Source organism: Amaranthus tricolor, chromosome 3 (genome assembly GCF_026212465.1).
Source record: "Amaranthus tricolor cultivar Red isolate AtriRed21 chromosome 3, ASM2621246v1, whole genome shotgun sequence".
NCBI classification, from domain to species: Eukaryota; Viridiplantae; Streptophyta; class Magnoliopsida; order Caryophyllales; family Amaranthaceae; genus Amaranthus; species Amaranthus tricolor.
Genome location: NC_080049.1, coordinates 23991992 through 24010926, shown reverse-complemented (window position 1 = coordinate 24010926; position 18935 = coordinate 23991992). Strand labels below are relative to the sequence as shown.

The 18935-nt window shown below is 32.8% G+C and overlaps 2 protein-coding genes across 2 annotated transcripts; one reads left to right on the top strand and one right to left on the bottom strand.

The window, feature by feature from the left end:
* The first annotated feature begins 3908 nt into the window (after nucleotides 1-3908).
* LOC130807931 (uncharacterized) lies at nucleotides 3909-14260 on the top strand. The gene is made up of 8 exons (XM_057673337.1): nucleotides 3909-4348; nucleotides 4432-4527; nucleotides 6082-6192; nucleotides 6446-6755; nucleotides 7809-7899; nucleotides 10037-10379; nucleotides 11256-11404; nucleotides 13388-14260. The coding sequence occupies exons 1-8, from the start codon at nucleotides 4142-4144 to the stop codon at nucleotides 13908-13910; spliced, it is 1830 nt and encodes a 609-aa protein (XP_057529320.1). The 5' UTR covers nucleotides 3909-4141; the 3' UTR covers nucleotides 13911-14260.
* A 582-nt stretch (nucleotides 14261-14842) lies between these two features.
* Nucleotides 14843-16488, bottom strand: LOC130808863 (uncharacterized). Its single transcript, XM_057674397.1, has 3 exons — nucleotides 16357-16488; nucleotides 15194-15267; nucleotides 14843-15094 (listed from the first exon to the last, which is right to left on the bottom strand). Exons 1-3 carry the CDS (start codon nucleotides 16467-16469, stop codon nucleotides 14913-14915), a joined length of 369 nt encoding a protein of 122 aa, XP_057530380.1. The 5' UTR covers nucleotides 16470-16488; the 3' UTR covers nucleotides 14843-14912.
* Nucleotides 16489-18935: the final 2447 nt, after the last annotated feature.

The following is an 18935-nucleotide window of genomic DNA, read 5'->3' as shown; positions in this document are numbered from 1 at the left end:
CGCCACTTCAAGTGGCGGTTTACTATTTTTTTTTTTAAAAAAAAAAATTAAAATCCACAAAACGCCATTTCAAGTAGCGGTTTAGTTCAGATCTCTTAACAAAACCGCCATTTCAGGTAGCGGTTTTATTAAAAAAAAAAAAAAAAAAATCTGACGTGGACGGTAATGTGGGAAATAGTTTCCCACATAATGTAAAGTGGGAATTATTTTTTTTTTGAGCAATATAATGGGAATAGACTTAGCAACCTCACCGAATTCCGATCACATTTGATTTTTGTTAGTCACATTTTATCTTCACTCTTTTAACCCGAATAACTCTCCTCTCTCCTCTAATTTCTTTTTTCTTTGTCTTTCATCCTCATTCCTCATCCATCGTTTTATCAACTCAGAAAACTTCAAATTTGCTCAGTATAAATCAAATTACAAAGTTAAAAACTGTAAATTTTGATTAGTTCATTATCATCAAATAAAAACCAAACAATTGAATTTTTAATTTGATTTATTTAATTATTTTATTTTTCATTTATTTATTCAAATTATTTTATTTATTTAATTCATTTATGAAAACAAATAAATTGATTATTAGTACATTTACTTTATTATATTTTTGTTTTAGTATTAATTTTATACTCAATTTTTTTTATTTGAATGTATGATTTTTAATTAGTAATTTATTTATTTATATTTTTATATCATATTATATAGAATTTTTAAAATTAATTTTTTACATTAGTTTTATTTTATTTCTTATTAGTTTTAGTTAATCATTTTTTTACTTCAAAAACAAATAAAAAATTACTAAATATGTACACCGTCACAAAAAACATCATCCACTTTCCCCTATCCCTTCCCCTCGCCTAAATTTTAGCATCAAAAATCGCCGAGAATATCTCAGTATTGTCTTCGCCATTGAGATCAACAATGATAGATGGAGGAAGACAATCAGCTTCGAATTTAATAGGAGACTAATAATGAGCGAGCAAATATAAGGTGTGTGTGGATATGAAGACGACAAAGGTGAATATGACGCACCTAAAAACTCATACCCACTATCTACCCGATGCACATCACATGTGAGACTTTTCAACCCACATCTATAAACTACGTGGCAAACTCATACTCAATCAAACCTTACCAATTGTCATGCAAGTAGAACAATAATTTGAATTATTTCCATTCTTTATACTCTTAAAGAACCAAATTCATATACATAACATGATTCAAAAGAAGCATATCCCCTGTCTCACTATAATTGCAAAATTTACTCTTAAAAGTTTTTATATAGATTTATGTAATATTGCAATTTTAATGGGATAGATGAATAGTTCGTTGGGATTTCTACCCACGAAATACATAGCTCGCCTCGAGGTGCCACTATAACAAGTGTATTAGTAAAACCTTTACAATTTATAACTCAACAAATAACCTCAAAATTACACATAGTATGATGGAAGAAGGGGATCATATCCACAAGGAAGAAATGTTTTGTGAACGAATTTTGTAAGTCTTGAAGGTAACAATTTTTGGTTTTAAAATGATGATTGCATAAAACAAAAGTTTAATTTGATTAGAAAGGGGAATGGATAGAGTAAGATGCATGCAAAGGGTCAAAACAAGGTTGACTAATTGGTGAAACACAATTCTAATGTGACTCCACCGCTTATAGGATTGGGAGGTATACATTTGGTGGGTTAGAAAGAAGTGTAGGTTTCTTCCTCTTTGCTTCTTTTTAATCACAACTTCAAATATTCATTTGGTCTAAGATGCATAATCAAGCTATTCACAAATAATTCTACAATTCGATTACTTGTTTTGGATCAGATATTCGACTTTGATCACCCTATATGGTCTTAAATCTTTCATGGCAAACCCAAAAAGTAGTTTAGTCATGATATGTTGACGAAAAAAAGTCAGAAAGTTGTAATATAATGTCATTAACATAAAGAAGATAGACAATGTGATGAGTTGATCGATGACCATACTTCTATTTAATTGTTTAATTATTTAATAATTATCGTTGTGAAACTACCTAACTACCCTTTGACTTACCGTTGACCTTAACTCTTAGTCAAAAGGGTTTTTTTGAAATCCCGTTCAGTTTGCTTAACCGACAAGTAAATAACCTCTTTAAACCCTAATATAACTACCCACTACTGACCTCTCTACCAATACTATCCATCACACCCATGATGACCTACTCTCTCTGCTGAAATAACTTCCTCTCTACCACTATAAATAGAGACAATCAACTGCATTTACCCCCCTAAGAAAAATACCATACCGAAACTCTGCCAAAATCTCTACTCATCATCTTGTTCATCAACACACCAAAATATAAACAATCAATATCCTGATATCTACATTCTTGCGTTCAATTTATTATCATTCATTCATTGATCTCTTATTTCCAATCTGACTTGAGTGTCGGAGGGATTTTCCGGGAGGTTACTTCCGCGGAAGGGTTATATCTCACTTCCAATTCGTTGACCGTTGACTTGGATAACACTTTCACTTCGGGTATTTCAAGTGTCTCTTGCACTTGTTCGTTTCATCATCAAAATTATTTCATAAATTGTCAATCCGTGCTGCTTTTTATGACCATAAAATGATTTTCCTCAACGATATGTTTATTCACATTATAAGTCTGCAAACAATTATAACTATATCTTGTTGAATTAGTGGCTGTTATAACTGATGCAAGAAAGAAAGCATAAAGATTGACAAAATCAAAACACATAGAATTTATGTGGTTCACCGAAAATATGTCAACTACGTCCACAGGCAGGGGAGAGAAAAAATTTATTACTAGAGGAAACCCAAAATATAAATATTGGCTAGAATAGAAAATAGGAGTTTATAAATTACTCCAAAACAGAAAACCTTAGACAAACAGATTTTTTTGGATGATGCAAAACTAATGCCCAAGACTCCTTTTATAAGGAGAAGAATAATAAGCCTTTGTTATTTTTTTGATGTGGGATAATGGAAAAATATCAATCTTTCAATGTGGAATTCAAAGTATAACCTTATAGTGGCATAATGAGATTAATTAAAAAAATTAGTAAAGTGTATGTTTTGTAAAGATTGATATCATTTAAATGAGTTCCTCCACCATTAGGCCATTAGGCATGCACAAATAGAAAATACATAAGAATATCTCTCAATCATCAACAAAAAATGTGGTCAACTCAACATCTCAATAAATACCAAAAATCCTCAAATAAGTTGGCCTGCCATAAACAATATGGTCAATTCTCGTAATGCTTATATATGGTTTTCGTTTTGGTGGGACTTTTTGGTTTTGGATCTTCTTTGTGTAGCTTTTGCCTTTTACTTTACTTGTTTTGGATTTTAATATTAAAATCCTTTTTTAATTCAAATTAACTGCTACACTAATTATTTTCATATTTGGTTTAAATTAATTGCTATAATACTTATTTTCATGGTAACTAATGCATTGTTTTGTTTTTTAATATTTTAATTGCACATAAATAAAAATTATAAAAAATTATACTATAAAATTATCCTCGCATCAAAATGAATTAAATAAAATCCCACATAAATATATTTTTAGCAATTATTTTCAAATAGATATAACATTTTTAACTTCTAAAAATAAATTCTAGTAGTCATAGATATTTATGATGTTAAATTAATACTTCTTTCTATTCAACTTATGTGTCCCATTTCTTTTTATGGTTAAGTCATCTTAATTGTCACATTTTTATTTTTGGTATGGATTTTTGACTTTTATGCCCTTAGTAACTTTATTCTATTTTCAATTAACCCACCATTACCCATACTAACTTTCCTTCCTTACATTAAAAACCCATAATATCACTCCCTTTTTAACCCTTAGGATTCCACTGACTCTCTTTAAAATCCGCAAAAAGTCAAATGAGACTTCTAAGGTGAATAGGGGTGAGTATTATGAATTTTTAGGTATGTTTTAGCTTAGCATCACCCCCACAAAACGGGCACCTAATTTTCTTTTTCTCCAAGTTGCTAGCTTTAACAGTTTACGTTCTAATTATTCTTCGATTCTCAACATTTCTTAGCTTAAAACCCTAAACCCTCAATTCATCCATTTTCTAAATAAAACCCTAACCAGAGTCTTCCTCTCTTTCTCTATCCTCTAACAATGACATCTTGGTTCAATCCTTTCTCCACATCTCGTCCTTCTCAGCCGGAAAATGACGTCAAATCTGATAAACAAGCTTCTCCGGCGCCGGCGAATGATACTGCCGACGAAGAACCTGTTGTCAGTTCTTCGGGATTTGACCATGATAAGTTGGTTCAAGCCGCTGAAGCAATTAAGAAAATGAACAATTCTAAGTTAAAGAATGAGGTTATTTTTTTGTTTAATTACTCAGAATTTTTTTTTTTCTGAGATATTTGTTTTGATTTTGATTAGATTGTATTTTTTATCAGTTACATGAGCTTATGAGGCTGCAAGAGAAAACGAGATTGGTTGAAGTGGAATCTGAGAAGGCTATGATGAAGGCACATCAAGTTAAACTTGATATTGTGAGCTCTTTTAACTTCTCATTTTGAGCATCTTTTTTTCCGTTGTATTTAATTGAATATTTTGCTTGACGACAATATTACCCTCCAGCGTTGGCGTGGAAGGGGAGTCTTACTTTGTGTCTTTGTGATAACAATGTTATCACAAAATGGGCTGTCTTCAGCTGATGGTCAACATTCAGGGATTGAAATTTCATTTAGTTTCTTAATTTTAGCATTGCTGATTTGGAGATTTTGAGTGTAGTATATAGTTAGTCCTTCGTTCTTTCTAAATTGGTGAGTACTGAGTAATTTTAAATTTTTAAGGAATATAAAGCTAAAGATGTGTGTTATTGAAACAATTTTTTTGCTGCCCTACCCTTTAAGAACAAGGAATGCAACTGTAGACTGGTATGTATTTGATATTTATTTGGGAAAGCTTGGCACAATGGAACCATTTTAGTTAGATTCGTATATGTTGTGTTTTTACATAGTGGGATAGCCCGACAAGAGGCCCTATGATTTGACACCCAATAACATACAACGAAATCCCAATAATATAGCCAAAGGAAATTTTCACTTTATGAGATTGACGCATGTTGTGTGGATAGCGAAAGCAATTCACCCAAAATAATAAAAGAAACAAACAAAGATTCAACAAACAATAAGAAAACACACCAAGAATTAACGTGGTTCACTATCAATAAGATAGCTACGTCTACGGACACAGACAAATTAAGTTTCACAGTTTCACTATTAAACTGGAAGACTACAAGATAAATCAAAGAAAAAACTCTCTTGGTGGCTCCCTTTTTCTCTCGTGTTTCTATATCTCTTAACCCTAATTACAAGAAGGGCTTATATAGTATGCTTCTTCCAGAAAAGAAATTAGGTTTAATATGAACGAGTAACCAACAACACATGGGGAAGGAAGGAGTACTTTCGAGTATCTCAAAGTTGTGTCATGTCCAATGATTTGACAATCATTAGGGATGAGTTGGGGTGTCAGGATCAACAGTAACATAGCATGGAAGTACTCTTTTTTCGCCTTTTTTCAAGAAGTCTTGAAGGCTTCGTACATATTTTGGCATTGTTTTCTTTCATCATGCCAAGCCATTCTTTCTTCACATGTATTAGTGTATCTAAATTTTATGCCTCGGCTTCCTCTCTCAATCTCTGTTAACTTCTTAGAAGGGTATGTAGGAGATCTCAGAGTTGGTTTGAGACAAATGAAATTGCCTCATTCGCTGCTACATGTTTCAACAACCTTGTTGATTCAATCATCTACGTTTCTTGATTCGTCTATGCTCCTCTACTCAAATCTAATACTAGGTTATTTATATTAACTGCTGCAATGGCTTAAAACTAATTATAATCACCAACTTTCAAATTCCATGTGAAGGCCAGTTTTGCATTCTACAATTTGTTGACTGTTGCATCATTCTATGTAAATATTATTGTTAATTAACTGCATCCTGTATCTCATAATTTTCATTGAGAGGTAAAATTAGAAGATCTTGCTTTCATGACCAATGTATTGTGTCTCAAGATGCTTAACCAGGGAACCTCTTTTGGCAGGATCGGACACTAAAATTGGCTGAAGAACAGAGAGAATTGTATCAACAACAGTCCCAGGTGAATGCGCAAATGTTGCGTCAAGAAGATGAGTTGGCCAGAAAAAGAATGCAGGTTGTTTGAGCTATAATCTTTTTTACATAAACATGAAATATTTAGGATAGAACGCATAGTGTAGTGTATTCTTTTTCTCTTGCTCAACATTCTTTTGGATTGAAATTTATAATTTATTTACGGAAATTGTGACATGATAGGTAATTTAGAAATATCTCGCATTCTCATTGTATTAACTCTTGCATTGTATGCATTCCAAAAACTTCATATCATATTGGAATCTCATTTTGATAGAGATAAATAACACATGCAGCACGAACATGAAAATCAAAGGAGGAATAATGCTGAGCTGGTTAAAATGCAAGAGCAATCTGCCTGGCGTCAAGAACAAGCGAAGCGCTCCACCGAGGAGCAAATTCAGGCTCAATTGCGTCTAACTGAGAAAGAAAGAGCTAAACTAGAGCAGGAGACTGCACGGGTGCAGGCCATAGCGGAAGCTGAAGCTCGTGCTCATGAAGCAAAATTGACTGAGGAGCAGAATAAGAGAATGCTCATTGATACTTTGAATGGTGAAAAAGAGAAGTGGCTTGCTGCAATCAATACAACATTTAGTCATATTGAAGGTAATATCCTTTACTTCAATAGAATTATGAAAAAAATAAAAATTTAAACAGTAATAGTTGCCTTGTTGGTAAGCATCTCTTGTCTCATTTCCCTTTTGTGAAGTGGAAAAGGGCTGTTGGAAATGATGTACTTTTTGTTAATTGTTACTGATTCGAGCTTCCTGAGTATGTTCTTTGACAAGTCTATTTTCTTCGTTGGTATGATTTTTCGGCTTTTCGCTTTCACCATCCGAAATGTATGTCGGTCTTTTTCATTTCATGTTTGGTTGAAAACCTGGTGGAGCATGATAGATGTCTTTATGGATAATTAATGTGTTGAGGAAGAGCTTATGAGTTATGAGCTTGATTTATTGGCGATGTCTTAGGATTAAGTTTATTTTAGTTTTTATAATGATGAGATAAGACTGAAACATATTTGTTCAATGCCAGCTATTGAAGTGTGAGTTGCCGGATCTTAAGCATCCTAAGAAGTCTAGATCTCTCTTTAGCTTAATTGTACATAAATGTTTGCACGCTGTAACATTTTTTTTTATTCTCACTTGGAATTGAAAAATTTTGGGAACTGGAATATATTCCACTGTTATAGGCTCCTTTGACCATCCCTCCCTAACAATATAAGGAAGGGTTGGCTGGTCAGATGTACGTAGCGATGCAACCTTACCCTCGTAATAACATAGAGGCTATGTCCGATTGGCCTGTGATTGCAAGTTTTTTCCTTGAATCAGAAAATACATGTATCTCAAGAGTTGAGACTCGGATAATTCCAAATTGTTCTTTTAGGCCTTTTCTTGTAATTGATATTGATATTTACTTAAAGGAAAGAGAAAAAAGAAAAAGAGTGAAAAACATCTCTAGGAGTTCCACTATTGTTTTACTTGTTCTTGATGTTAACATGCTTCAATTTACTATTATGATGCACTCATGTCTCAATCTGCCTCGCTGATCATCGCTCTTTTTGATCGTTCCTAGAATGGATTATTCTTATATTCATTCATCATAATTTCTGTACTTACAATTATTATTATCTATTAAATTATTTCACTTCTTTTGTAGGGGGTGTTAAGGAGTTATTTAATGATAGAAGGAAGTTATATATGACTGTTGGTGGTGTCACTGCTCTGGCTGCAGGAGTCTATACAACTAGGTAGATGCTCCCACCCTTGCCAAAATATGCATTGATACAAAAAATTTGTAGTTATTTTTTTTTCCAATGCTCTTTTCTTTTCACGCTTAATATTTATTAAAAAAGTCTTAGCCATTTAGTGATTTATGGAGTCACCAAATTGTCTAAGTTAATCTTGAAATGATGATAGTATACATTTATCAATTTTCTTTTTGCACTTTGCATATGGTTGATTAGGGTTTTAGAGTTTCTTGGCTATAGAACTTATTTTAGATGTGAAACCGGAAGCATTAATGTTTACGATTCCTTTTTGTACTGATGAAAACAAAAGAATTATAATTACACTTCTCTTTATCACCTTTGGCTTTATGCTTGTTGAATTTGAGAGCGTCTTGGCTCGAATAAGCAACTCCCTATGCTTAGTTACTGGCATGGAGATGAAATGTTGAGACTTGAGATGTTCAGATAATTGATAGAGTAATATGTATCAAGTTGGAATAGAGAGGTCAAGGTGTTTGGTGGTTGAGGTGAAAGAGCGTAACTTAGTGATTGATTCATGGCGTTGAAAATCAAAACAGGTAAATAATGCTTATTTTAGATGTGATGATATTATGGGACATCAACCGAGGACTTCGAATTTGGGTTGATAGGTGATACATATTGCATAATCATAATTAAAATTGAATATAACTAGATGAAAATTCAACGGAATGGATAAAGGATTTGCATATCGAATAAATAATATGAATGAGTTTAGATACAGGAATCCACCATCGACAAATGGGAGCAACAAATTCTCATCTAGATCTGTTATATAATGATACATTGATTTGAACCTATAATTAAATGACTTAATGTATTTTATTGGGTTGAAGCAGAACAACCAGTCAAGGAATAAAATATATTTTTTTAGATCATAAGGCTAAATTGTGAAATATTACTAAGGGGGTATTTAGTAAAATAATTTATTTGGTAGTCAAACTCTCAAATAGATGATTGGGTAGTCAAACTCTTTAATACTAGTGTTTAAGTAACTTCTTGTTATGAATAAGATACAATTGAACAAGCCCATTGATAGGATAAGCTAGTCAAATAAGTCCACTTCAATCAACCATCAGCTAGCTGAACACTCCTAAAGAACATAAGCTAGTCGAATAAGTCACTCCAATCACCTAGCAACTATTAGCATTTGTCGAACACCCTTAAAGCTTTCAAGTTTGTGAGCTCGTTTCATGAAGTCATAGGTACCCGGATCACGGAATGGAGCTGTGTTATATGACCTAGATCGCTCGTTCTCTTCCGCGTGTCAAACACGACCCAAATCGCTAGCAAGACCATTCTAGTTTAGTGGTTCATATATCTCATGAAGGTTGATGTAAAAGAGAGTAATGGTGAGCAAAGATGAAGAATAATGGAGGAAATAGATTCAGAGTGGAGGTTGTTGCAATAGGAGATAGAAGCGGATTAGTGGTACAAGAAATGTGTACAAAGGAAGCCAATTGTAATCTTTTCTTTTTTCTCCTTTTCTTTGATTGAAAGGGTTAATAGAGAATTTACTTCTGATAAGTAGCCTTACTATTCTTCTTTTATGATGGGGACATAGGAGTATATGGAGGAAGAATTGAATGACATTTACTTTTGAACACTTATTTAAAATACTTACATTAGCATATATATTATGTGCTATTAGTCTTTTCATTATTATTTATGTTTTTTCTTCATAATTTTTAAAAAATATTTAAACATCGTATTCAGTCGTTCTCTTTGATTTTGGTCTCTTTTGACCGTTCAAGACTAATATTTTTGACAATTCTAGTCTGCTAGAGGAGACTTCATGTTGCTATCATTGATTACTATAAAGTCACAGATTGTTATCTCAAACATCTTCTAACGTATCTCATTAATTTAGTGTCTTTTGATTGTTCAAGATTAATAATGTTTAATGCCAGTGGAGTTGGACATTAGTAACAGTATTATGCAATTATTTAAAAAGAAATTTACAGTAGTTATAGTCACAACAAAAACAACCTCCCAGGATTAATGTCAGCAGCTAGTCGGGTAAACCCTCAAAAGAAATCTTCAACTTTATAGTTGAGTGAATTGAGCATCCTTGATTAGGTATCTTGCGGCTTCCGTCTAATCTGTTTTCCTTTTGTAGAGAAGGTGCTAAAGTTGGTTGGAGCTACATTAATCGCATACTAGGTCAACCATCCTTGATCCGAGAGTCATCGATGTCGAAGTTTCCTTGGTCAGTACTTGCTTCACGAGGGAAGCAGAATTTGTTTAGTCAGGCTCTAGCAGCTAAAACAGCCAAAGCATCAACACTTCGTTCTGGATTTGATAATGTAGTTCTCCATCCATCGTTACAGCGGAGAATTGAGCAACTTGCACGAGCTACAGCAAATACCAAAGCTCACGAAGCACCTTTTCGTAACATGCTGTTCTATGGGCCTCCAGGCACGGGTAAAACTCTTGTTGCCAGAGAAATAGCCCGAAAGTCTGTAAGTTCTGTCCCATAAGTGCACATTTCCTTTTTAGTAATAGGTATAATCTTAGTTTCACTGCTGTGCTGCCTGTGTAATTTAGAGCTATGGGGCACTAGTTTGCTGTGTTTCTGATGATTGTGAGTTCCCGATGGAGTAAAATAGTTTTTTGGTTTTGGGGTATGACAAACTGGAGTAAAGTAACTCATTGAATCATGTGATCTTGTTTATATAAAGCTTCTGATGGGGTCTGCGATAAAGGTTCACTCTTAGAGAATTTCTTTGTTATCACATTTGCAAGGGTAAGTTCAATACATTTGACATTCTTAACCATGTTTATGTGAGGGACATCTTGTAGTGGCATTGGGGGATATGTTATGTGATGGGTCTCCAACTTTTTTTTTACTTTGAGATAGTAGCTTGACTTTTGGTAACCGAGGTGTTCAGCTGCTTAAAGGATCTCTTTTAAGCTTGTTTATTCATAGTGGCTGGCTGTCCGATATTCAGGATATCTGTTTGAATTTATGGTCATTAATTTGTGCAATCTTAGGTCTTACGTTGTATCATCCCCTCTGCTCGAGGGTGTGCATGCTCAAGGGTATGTGTGATTGTACGTGGATGAAGTATATTGGTTGATTAATTGGGTGATTTAGATTTTAGTGAAAGTTTTTCTACCCAGGATCCTTGTTTTGTTTGAGGTTTAGTGTTATTTGTTTAATTGCTTGTATTTTCCACACCGAGGGAAGCTAAAATCAAGTGGTTGCACAAGCTTTTGCTGTGAGTAGGAGGGTCTTGTTTGACAGTGTTACCTTCTATTCTGTGATGTTTACTTTTGCATTTATGTGCTATTGATCTTTTAATTGTCTGATATGGTAACATGGACTTGTTGAACAGGGGTTAGATTATGCCATGATGACTGGAGGAGATGTTGCACCCTTAGGTTCACAAGCTGTTACCAAGATTCACGAAATTTTTGACTGGGCTAAAAACTCGAAGAAAGGCCTACTGCTGTTCATTGATGAAGCTGATGCATTCCTTTGTGAGTAAGTGACCCTGAACACTTTCTCTTTCATTTTTCTAAGGTACAAGATTTTACTGAATTCCTAAAACAACAAAAGCCTTATAGATAAAGGCCTACTGCTGTTCATTGCTGAAGCATGCATTCTGGTAGATTAAACCCTTGAGCAGTTGGGGGACAGTTTTTGACCTAGTTGAGGGGAGAATTTTGAGGACTCATATGAACTGTTTGAATGACTTTATCTTGACTTAATGCTACATGCTATGTCCATGAATGATGAAACCCTTAAGGAATAGGAAAATGTGGGGCATGCCAGTCTTAGTGTTGAGTTTCGTTTGTTTGTTTAGTGACTGCCTTATTGCAAAATTACTATACCAAGTAGTAACTTAAATATAAATAAGGGGTTGCCTGGAAATCTGGACTGAGAGTAAAAGGAAGGTTATGATGAGGGAGCCGATACTTTAAGAAACTTAATAAAGCTTGGACGAGGGAAAATGTGAAACGAAACCAGGAAAAATGATTTTTGTAGTTAGGAAATGATGCTACGTGAAGAGAGAGGGGAGAGTGGGTGACATGACAGTTTAAAGGTATACTAGTGAGTGGGTGACTAGTTCAATTTCATTACTGGGTGATTAGTTCAATTTCATTGCTGAACCTATGCAAAAGGAAAATTTTTCTGAGATTTATTTCCCCAAAACTTTGCCTCTTGACTTTTTTTTTTTTTGGATTTTATGCCTCTACTTTTTACTCCCTAATTTTAAATTGAATGTCAGGCAAGCCTTGAGAGATACTATGCCTTTCTAGGCTTATAATATATAGACACCTCTTGGTACCGTTATGACTTAGTATTAGTTATTTTGTTTCAGTGGCCTGAATTATGAGTTACTATTGGCTTTTATAAGTTAGCATTGGTTCCTATTTTCTGCAAATTATGAGAATTCAATATTTCAAGTGCCTGGTGAGATGGTTGCCTTTTATTCATGATATTCATGAGTCATGACTATTGTTTTGTGATCCTCTCTTTCTCCTCACCCACTCAACAAAGATAGAGTTGGTGATGATAAAAAAATTGAGCGGTGATATATTGGGTATGATGATGATAGTGACGATGAAAAACAAGTCACGAATTAAATGACGCAATTTTCTTGGATAGTTTCGATGTGGAATGGATGGATTAACGATCTAAATTTAGCTTCAATGTAAAATGTATTCGAAAGGTAGTTTGAATAGGGTAGATGATGAATTTGGCTGAAACTTAACTACTCTGACACCCTTAGGCATTGTGGGATTTTTGGACTACCTAGAAGGCACACATCAAGGTCCAAATGGCCTCTTAAATCATCACACAGAACGTTAAAAGTGGGCAAGGTTTGTGTAGGATATTTTCTCAAGTAGTTTTTTTTTTTGTTAAATTCAAGTTTACCTCAAATGTGGAGCTTGAAGCTTTATTATAGATGTTCTTAAGCATGTTTACAAAGACTCTACATGCTCAAGAGACTCTTCATCTGCAAGACTTCCCACCTCTCCTAGCAAACTAGAGACTTTTCATGTAAGCAACTTCCCATTTCCCCAAGCTAGCTACTTATTACATTAAAATAATCCTAATGCCCCATTGAACATACCCGTGCAAAAATGGAAAGGTTTACATAATAACTGTGCTAACCAAACATAAGTAAACGATGTCTTGATGATGACCAGCCTTGATGATGGACTTGGACTAATCGGGCAACCCTTTAAGCTTCTTCTCACATGGGACATGTTACATATAACTGGTTTGAGCTTTTATTTTGCCCTCAATGTGCTTGGGTTTATCTAGAAAAAAATTGGGACTTTTATTGAACTTGCTACTTCTTAATGGGACTCATCTTGTACATGAGTAACGGACAAATTCACATCAGTTTTTGTGATTATTATCATATTGATATTATTACTATTTTTATTTTCAAAATGGTTTCCCGTGATCCCTCCACATTTTTGATGTCAACAAGTCTTTCATGCTATACTGCAGGCGAAACAGTGTATACATGAGTGAAGCTCAAAGAAGTGCTCTCAATGCGTTGCTTTACCGGACAGGAGATCAGTCAAGAGACATAGTTCTTGTGCTTGCCACCAACAGGCCAGGTGATCTTGATGCTGCTGTCACTGATCGGATAGACGATGTAATTGAATTTCCACTGCCTGGGGAAGAGGAGCGGTACAAGCTGCTGAAGCTCTATATGAATAAGTACCTATCCGGCAACGTTAGTGATGACACTGAATCTAAGTGGGGCCCTGTGTTTAAAATCAGAAAGAAGCCTAAAAATATAACCCTCAAAGATTTCTCTGAGGATGTGATTCGTGAAGCAGCCAGTAAAACGGAAGGATTTTCTGGTCGAGAGATAGCAAAGCTCATGGCTAGTGTTCAAGCAGCTGTTTATGGGCGACCGGACTGTGTTCTGGACTCTCAACTATTCAGAGAAATTGTTGATTACAAGGTTTCTGAACATCACCAGAGGAAAATGATGTCCGCTGAAGGCATGCAGTTTGCTTAAATACGGAGTAGTCATTTAGGAACGCTCTAGCTATTCCTTGAGCTTTTTATAGACGGAAATTTTCAAATGAAACTGATGATTGTATACATATATAGTTGTAAATTCATTCACAAGGGGAATAGCTGTCTATTTATTTTTGAAATCTGACTAGTTTAGATTTTAGAACATTGAGAGCATTCTGAAATCATGTTCATAGAGTGCATGCAAGAATAACACAACAAATGTTCTTCACCTTTTCTGTGTTTAGGAAGTGGTTGGAGGCTTCTTTCACAGCCCTTTTCTACAGCCTGTATTTGTTCGTTTTTTGTATGTTGCGTTTTATGAATTTAGTTTGGCATTCTTTGGTTTCAGATTATTCTACATTTTTACTTATTTGAATTACACATAATATTTGTTACGAAGGACTCATTAAATATAACCTCTTTGTTAGTTTAATTATTAACAAGCGTAAGATTTTCTTACATTTAATCCTTGATAGAAGTGATAAAGATGTAGTAAAGAAGCCAATTTTAACCACAAATCTCATATTTATTTCTACTACTTCGACCGCTAAACTTTATTTATTTTTTTATTTTTGTGATGAATTTACTTTTACAACATATTATAAATTGATAGGTAAGAGGCCAAACTGAAAATACAATGAATCGCATGTTTGGACGTAAAACCAAAATCTTTTGTATCGACACAATTGTATTGGTTGTGAAAACAAAGAAAAAAAAGGGCCAACCAAAATCTAATTTGAAAAAGTGAAGCAGAAGCAAAGCCTTGATGTTTAATAATAGATCAGATATAGATGTTTCAAACTAACCATTAGACATATATAAACTGATTGATTTTCACTAGTTATAATGTGCAACTATAAACAAATCAAACTATAATTTGAAAAGACATGTTAATGCTATAACAGGAGCATCCTGTCATAAGTTATCGATACTAACAAAAATTTATTCCTCATTCCTAATTTAGAAGTACATATATCACATTCATGACAAAGACATGTGCTTATTGGCGCATTTTAGCACCGACCTCACCAACAGCATCTGAATCTTTCTCTTTGGCAGCCTCATGCTTGGCCTTGGCTTCTTCACTATAACCATTTTTGACTTCCTCTACTTTCTGTTTTGCTTCGTTATAAATCTCTTTTACATTATTATTGTCTTCTCTCGATGAATACTTCTTTACATCTGATTGTTGGTATTAAATATCAAGGATCATTATTAGTAAGTAAATATATACAACAACAATCTAAACGATTCGATCCAACCTAAATGTGATGTACGTACCAGATGAAATGTCTTTGGTTTCATCCATCAAATTTTGTACGCCTTCTTCGTTGTCTTGGTTGTCCATACATTTTCTGTAATGCAATAACACGATTACGTTAAGAATTGGCGATAATAAGGTAAATGAAATTTAGGAATAGGGATGACGAAACAACAATACAGATAGCTGCCTGCTGCTGCAGACCATGGCTACTACACTTCTACATAAAATTATAAACCGATTTGGCTCACAATGCTATACAAATAATCTAGTAGACGTACACTTTTGTCTAAATTCGGCCCAAAATAATAATGGGTTTTAAAATTGAAAATAAAGCTTAATATAATGTACTTTACTATTCGTTCTTATTTTTTATATTATAAAGGAAAACCTAGAATAATCCGAACATTTTTATAATTTTTCTACGACAAATCCACCTATTGATTAACAATAAATAATCCCAACTTTAGAGGTATTTTCCTAAAGTAAACTTAGATAACCTGAAAAAATAAATTAAAAATTAATTTAAAATTAGAAAAAAATTTTAAAAATTTTTTAAAAAAATTCTAAATAATAAAAAAATTATAAATTTTGTTACATTTTATTATAATTTATCTTTTTTTAAAAAAAACTTGCTATAGCAAGTCAGTTACTGAGTTTACTCTAAAAAAATACTTGTTGGGATTATTTATGGTTAATCAATAGTTGAGATTATGGTAGGAAAATCATAAATAAATTGGCTTATTCTAAGTATTTTTGCCTATAATAAACTAAAGGGAATATATATTTTGTTTTTAGATTTCTGTTTTCTAAAAATAAAAAACTGATTTATGTTTTCAATTTCTAATTTTGTTGAAATATACTTTACTTTTTCGAAATCAATAGTCATACATACTTGAAAATTTTAGCTTTTGATTCATCAAATTTGCAACTTAGAGATAGATAATTATAAAAGATGAACCGACCCTCTTGTAACATTTCTAACACGTAACAATAAAACATACTCTTTAACATTATTGCCCGTATTTGTATAATATTAGTATATTGGTATATAATAAATATAATTTTAATTGTATTAATTTATTATATTAATTATATTTATAGAGTATTAATCGTATTTGTGTAATATTAGTAGTATTAGTATTAAGCATTAATATGAAAATGAAGTAATAATAAAATATACCCGGAGATAATTTCATTTTCATAAATCTTTGGACAAACAGCGTCAGCCACTTCATCCATGTCCAAAGCCGAACACATCCTTCCATTTCCGACAATCACGGCCGTCACCACCATACACACCAACCATACTATTTCTGAAAATCTTTGTCTACACACCATTTCTCCTCTTAATTTCTCTTCGTATTCCCACTATTTTTTCTAATTTGTAGCTTACTTTAATTAGCAAACTAAATTTGTTGATTATTAATTAATTCGATATATATATATATGGAATATTATGTATAGTGTAATGAATTAGTGAGCAGTCTTGAGTTAGCACGTAAGAATCATCTCCTGGCGGTTATTACAACGTGGCACTTCCTAATTTTGCCACATTCTTGGGTTCATATATGCAATTAATGGGTTTATATCTCTTTGCCACGTAGAGTTGTTCAAATCCAACCCGACCCGAAAATCCGACCTGGAATCGAAAATTATCCGACCCGAAAAATGTTAATTTTATAGGTTTACCGAACCGGTATTATCCGAACCGATACTGCACTCGAACCGTTTGATAACTGAAAAGGGCAAAATCGAACTCGAACTGCAACCGAATTTTATAACCGACATATGAACGTTAACCGATGTTACCTGAACTGAACAGTGATCGACCCGAGTCAAATCCGACCTGAATTATGCACGTAACCGAATGCAACCTGACTAAAACCGATTAAGATCGAACTGTTTTTAACCTGAACTGATACAAACTCGAATCGATTATTAATCGAATTATTTTTAACCCGAACTGATACAAACCCGAACCAATTGTTAATCGAACTGTTATAAATCCGAATCAATTTTTCACCTAATCCGAATCAATTTTTTTAATTTCCCTTTTTTTATTAAATGAGAGTGACGTGTCAATTTCTTGACCGCTGATCTGATATTAGCATTATAAATCTAACGTCTAAAACACCTTATCCGTGTGCTATCTTAGTAACCAATAACATTTTGTGCAAGTACAACTCATGGATTGCTAAGATGGTAAGATCTCACACGTCTATATACAAAGATCAACGACTTAGAATAAGTGATATATCAATTGAGTAATATATTTATCAAATTGGACAATTAGTTATCTAAAATAATTTCTTTGAGTAATATAAATATTGTATATCAAATATTAAATATTTTTATTATTGAATTTGGTCAAATTGTATAATTTAGGCTATTTAATTCAAAGTAACAAAAAAGGTGAAGTATTAGTTTCATATATTATAATAGATCGAATTACGATAAGTGAACTTTGAATTACGATCGATTATTAATAGTCTATAAATTACTTTAGTTTAGAGTATTCAAGATCAGTAATAAGTAATAACGTTGAGTTAACTGTCAATGATAGTCTATAACTATAAGATAGTTTGTATTAGTTTCATTCACTCCAATAGGTTTAGTTCCGAACATTATTAAGCTTTAAATTAAATACGATCAATTATTAGTGTAATAGATTTATTAGTTTAAAGTATTCAAGGTCACTAATAAGTATAAATACATAATATCATATAAAATGGTTATGATTACTTGATTAATCTAATTCACTTTATTATAATAAGTTTCAATTATCAAACTTAGAAATACGATCGATTATTAGTGTAATAGAGTAATGTATATTCTAATAGTACTCCCTCTAATAAAAACAAATGTCTCATTTGGAATTTGCATAAATTCTCCCTTTAGTAATATATTCTAAATTTCTAATAAGTTAATAACAAGTCTAAAAAGAAATTGACAGAATTACTCTAAATTGGAGGGACTATTAGTTTAGAGTACTCAATAACACTAATAAGTCTAAGTATGTAATAGCCTATAAGATAGATTATTGTTATTTATTCAAATAAATCGAGTTTTAATATTCAATCAATTATCAAAAGTAGCAACATGATGCATTGTTAAATAATAGTCTCATATATATATATATATATATATATGTGTGTGTGTGTGTGTGTATATATATATATATATGTATATGTGTGTGTGTGTGTATATATATATATACATATATATATACACACACACACACATAAATATAGATATATATATATATATATATATATATATATATATATATATATATATATATATATATATATATACACACACACACATATATATATATACACACACACACACACACACACACACATATATATATATAAACTAATTGAAATAAATTGATCTGCCATATCTGATAAAACAATCAGTAATTATTTTTTGTAAGTAAATGAGCATACATCAATTAAAAACCTGACTATTAACTTATTTCGATATTGACCCGATCAATAGTTGTCCGTAACCGATAACTACTCGAAAAATAAAGCTCGAACCCGATTTGTGCCCGAAAAAACAGACTAATGTTAGACCGATGACAACCCGAGCTCGATTGACACACGACTCGAATTTCAACCGATAACAAACCAGTTTGAACCCGATAATGCGAACAATCATTGTTAAACCGACCCGTAACTAACTGATCTGACTCGAGTATGACCCGTTGTTGCATACAACCGAAAACTTATCGATTCGAAATCCGACCGAGCC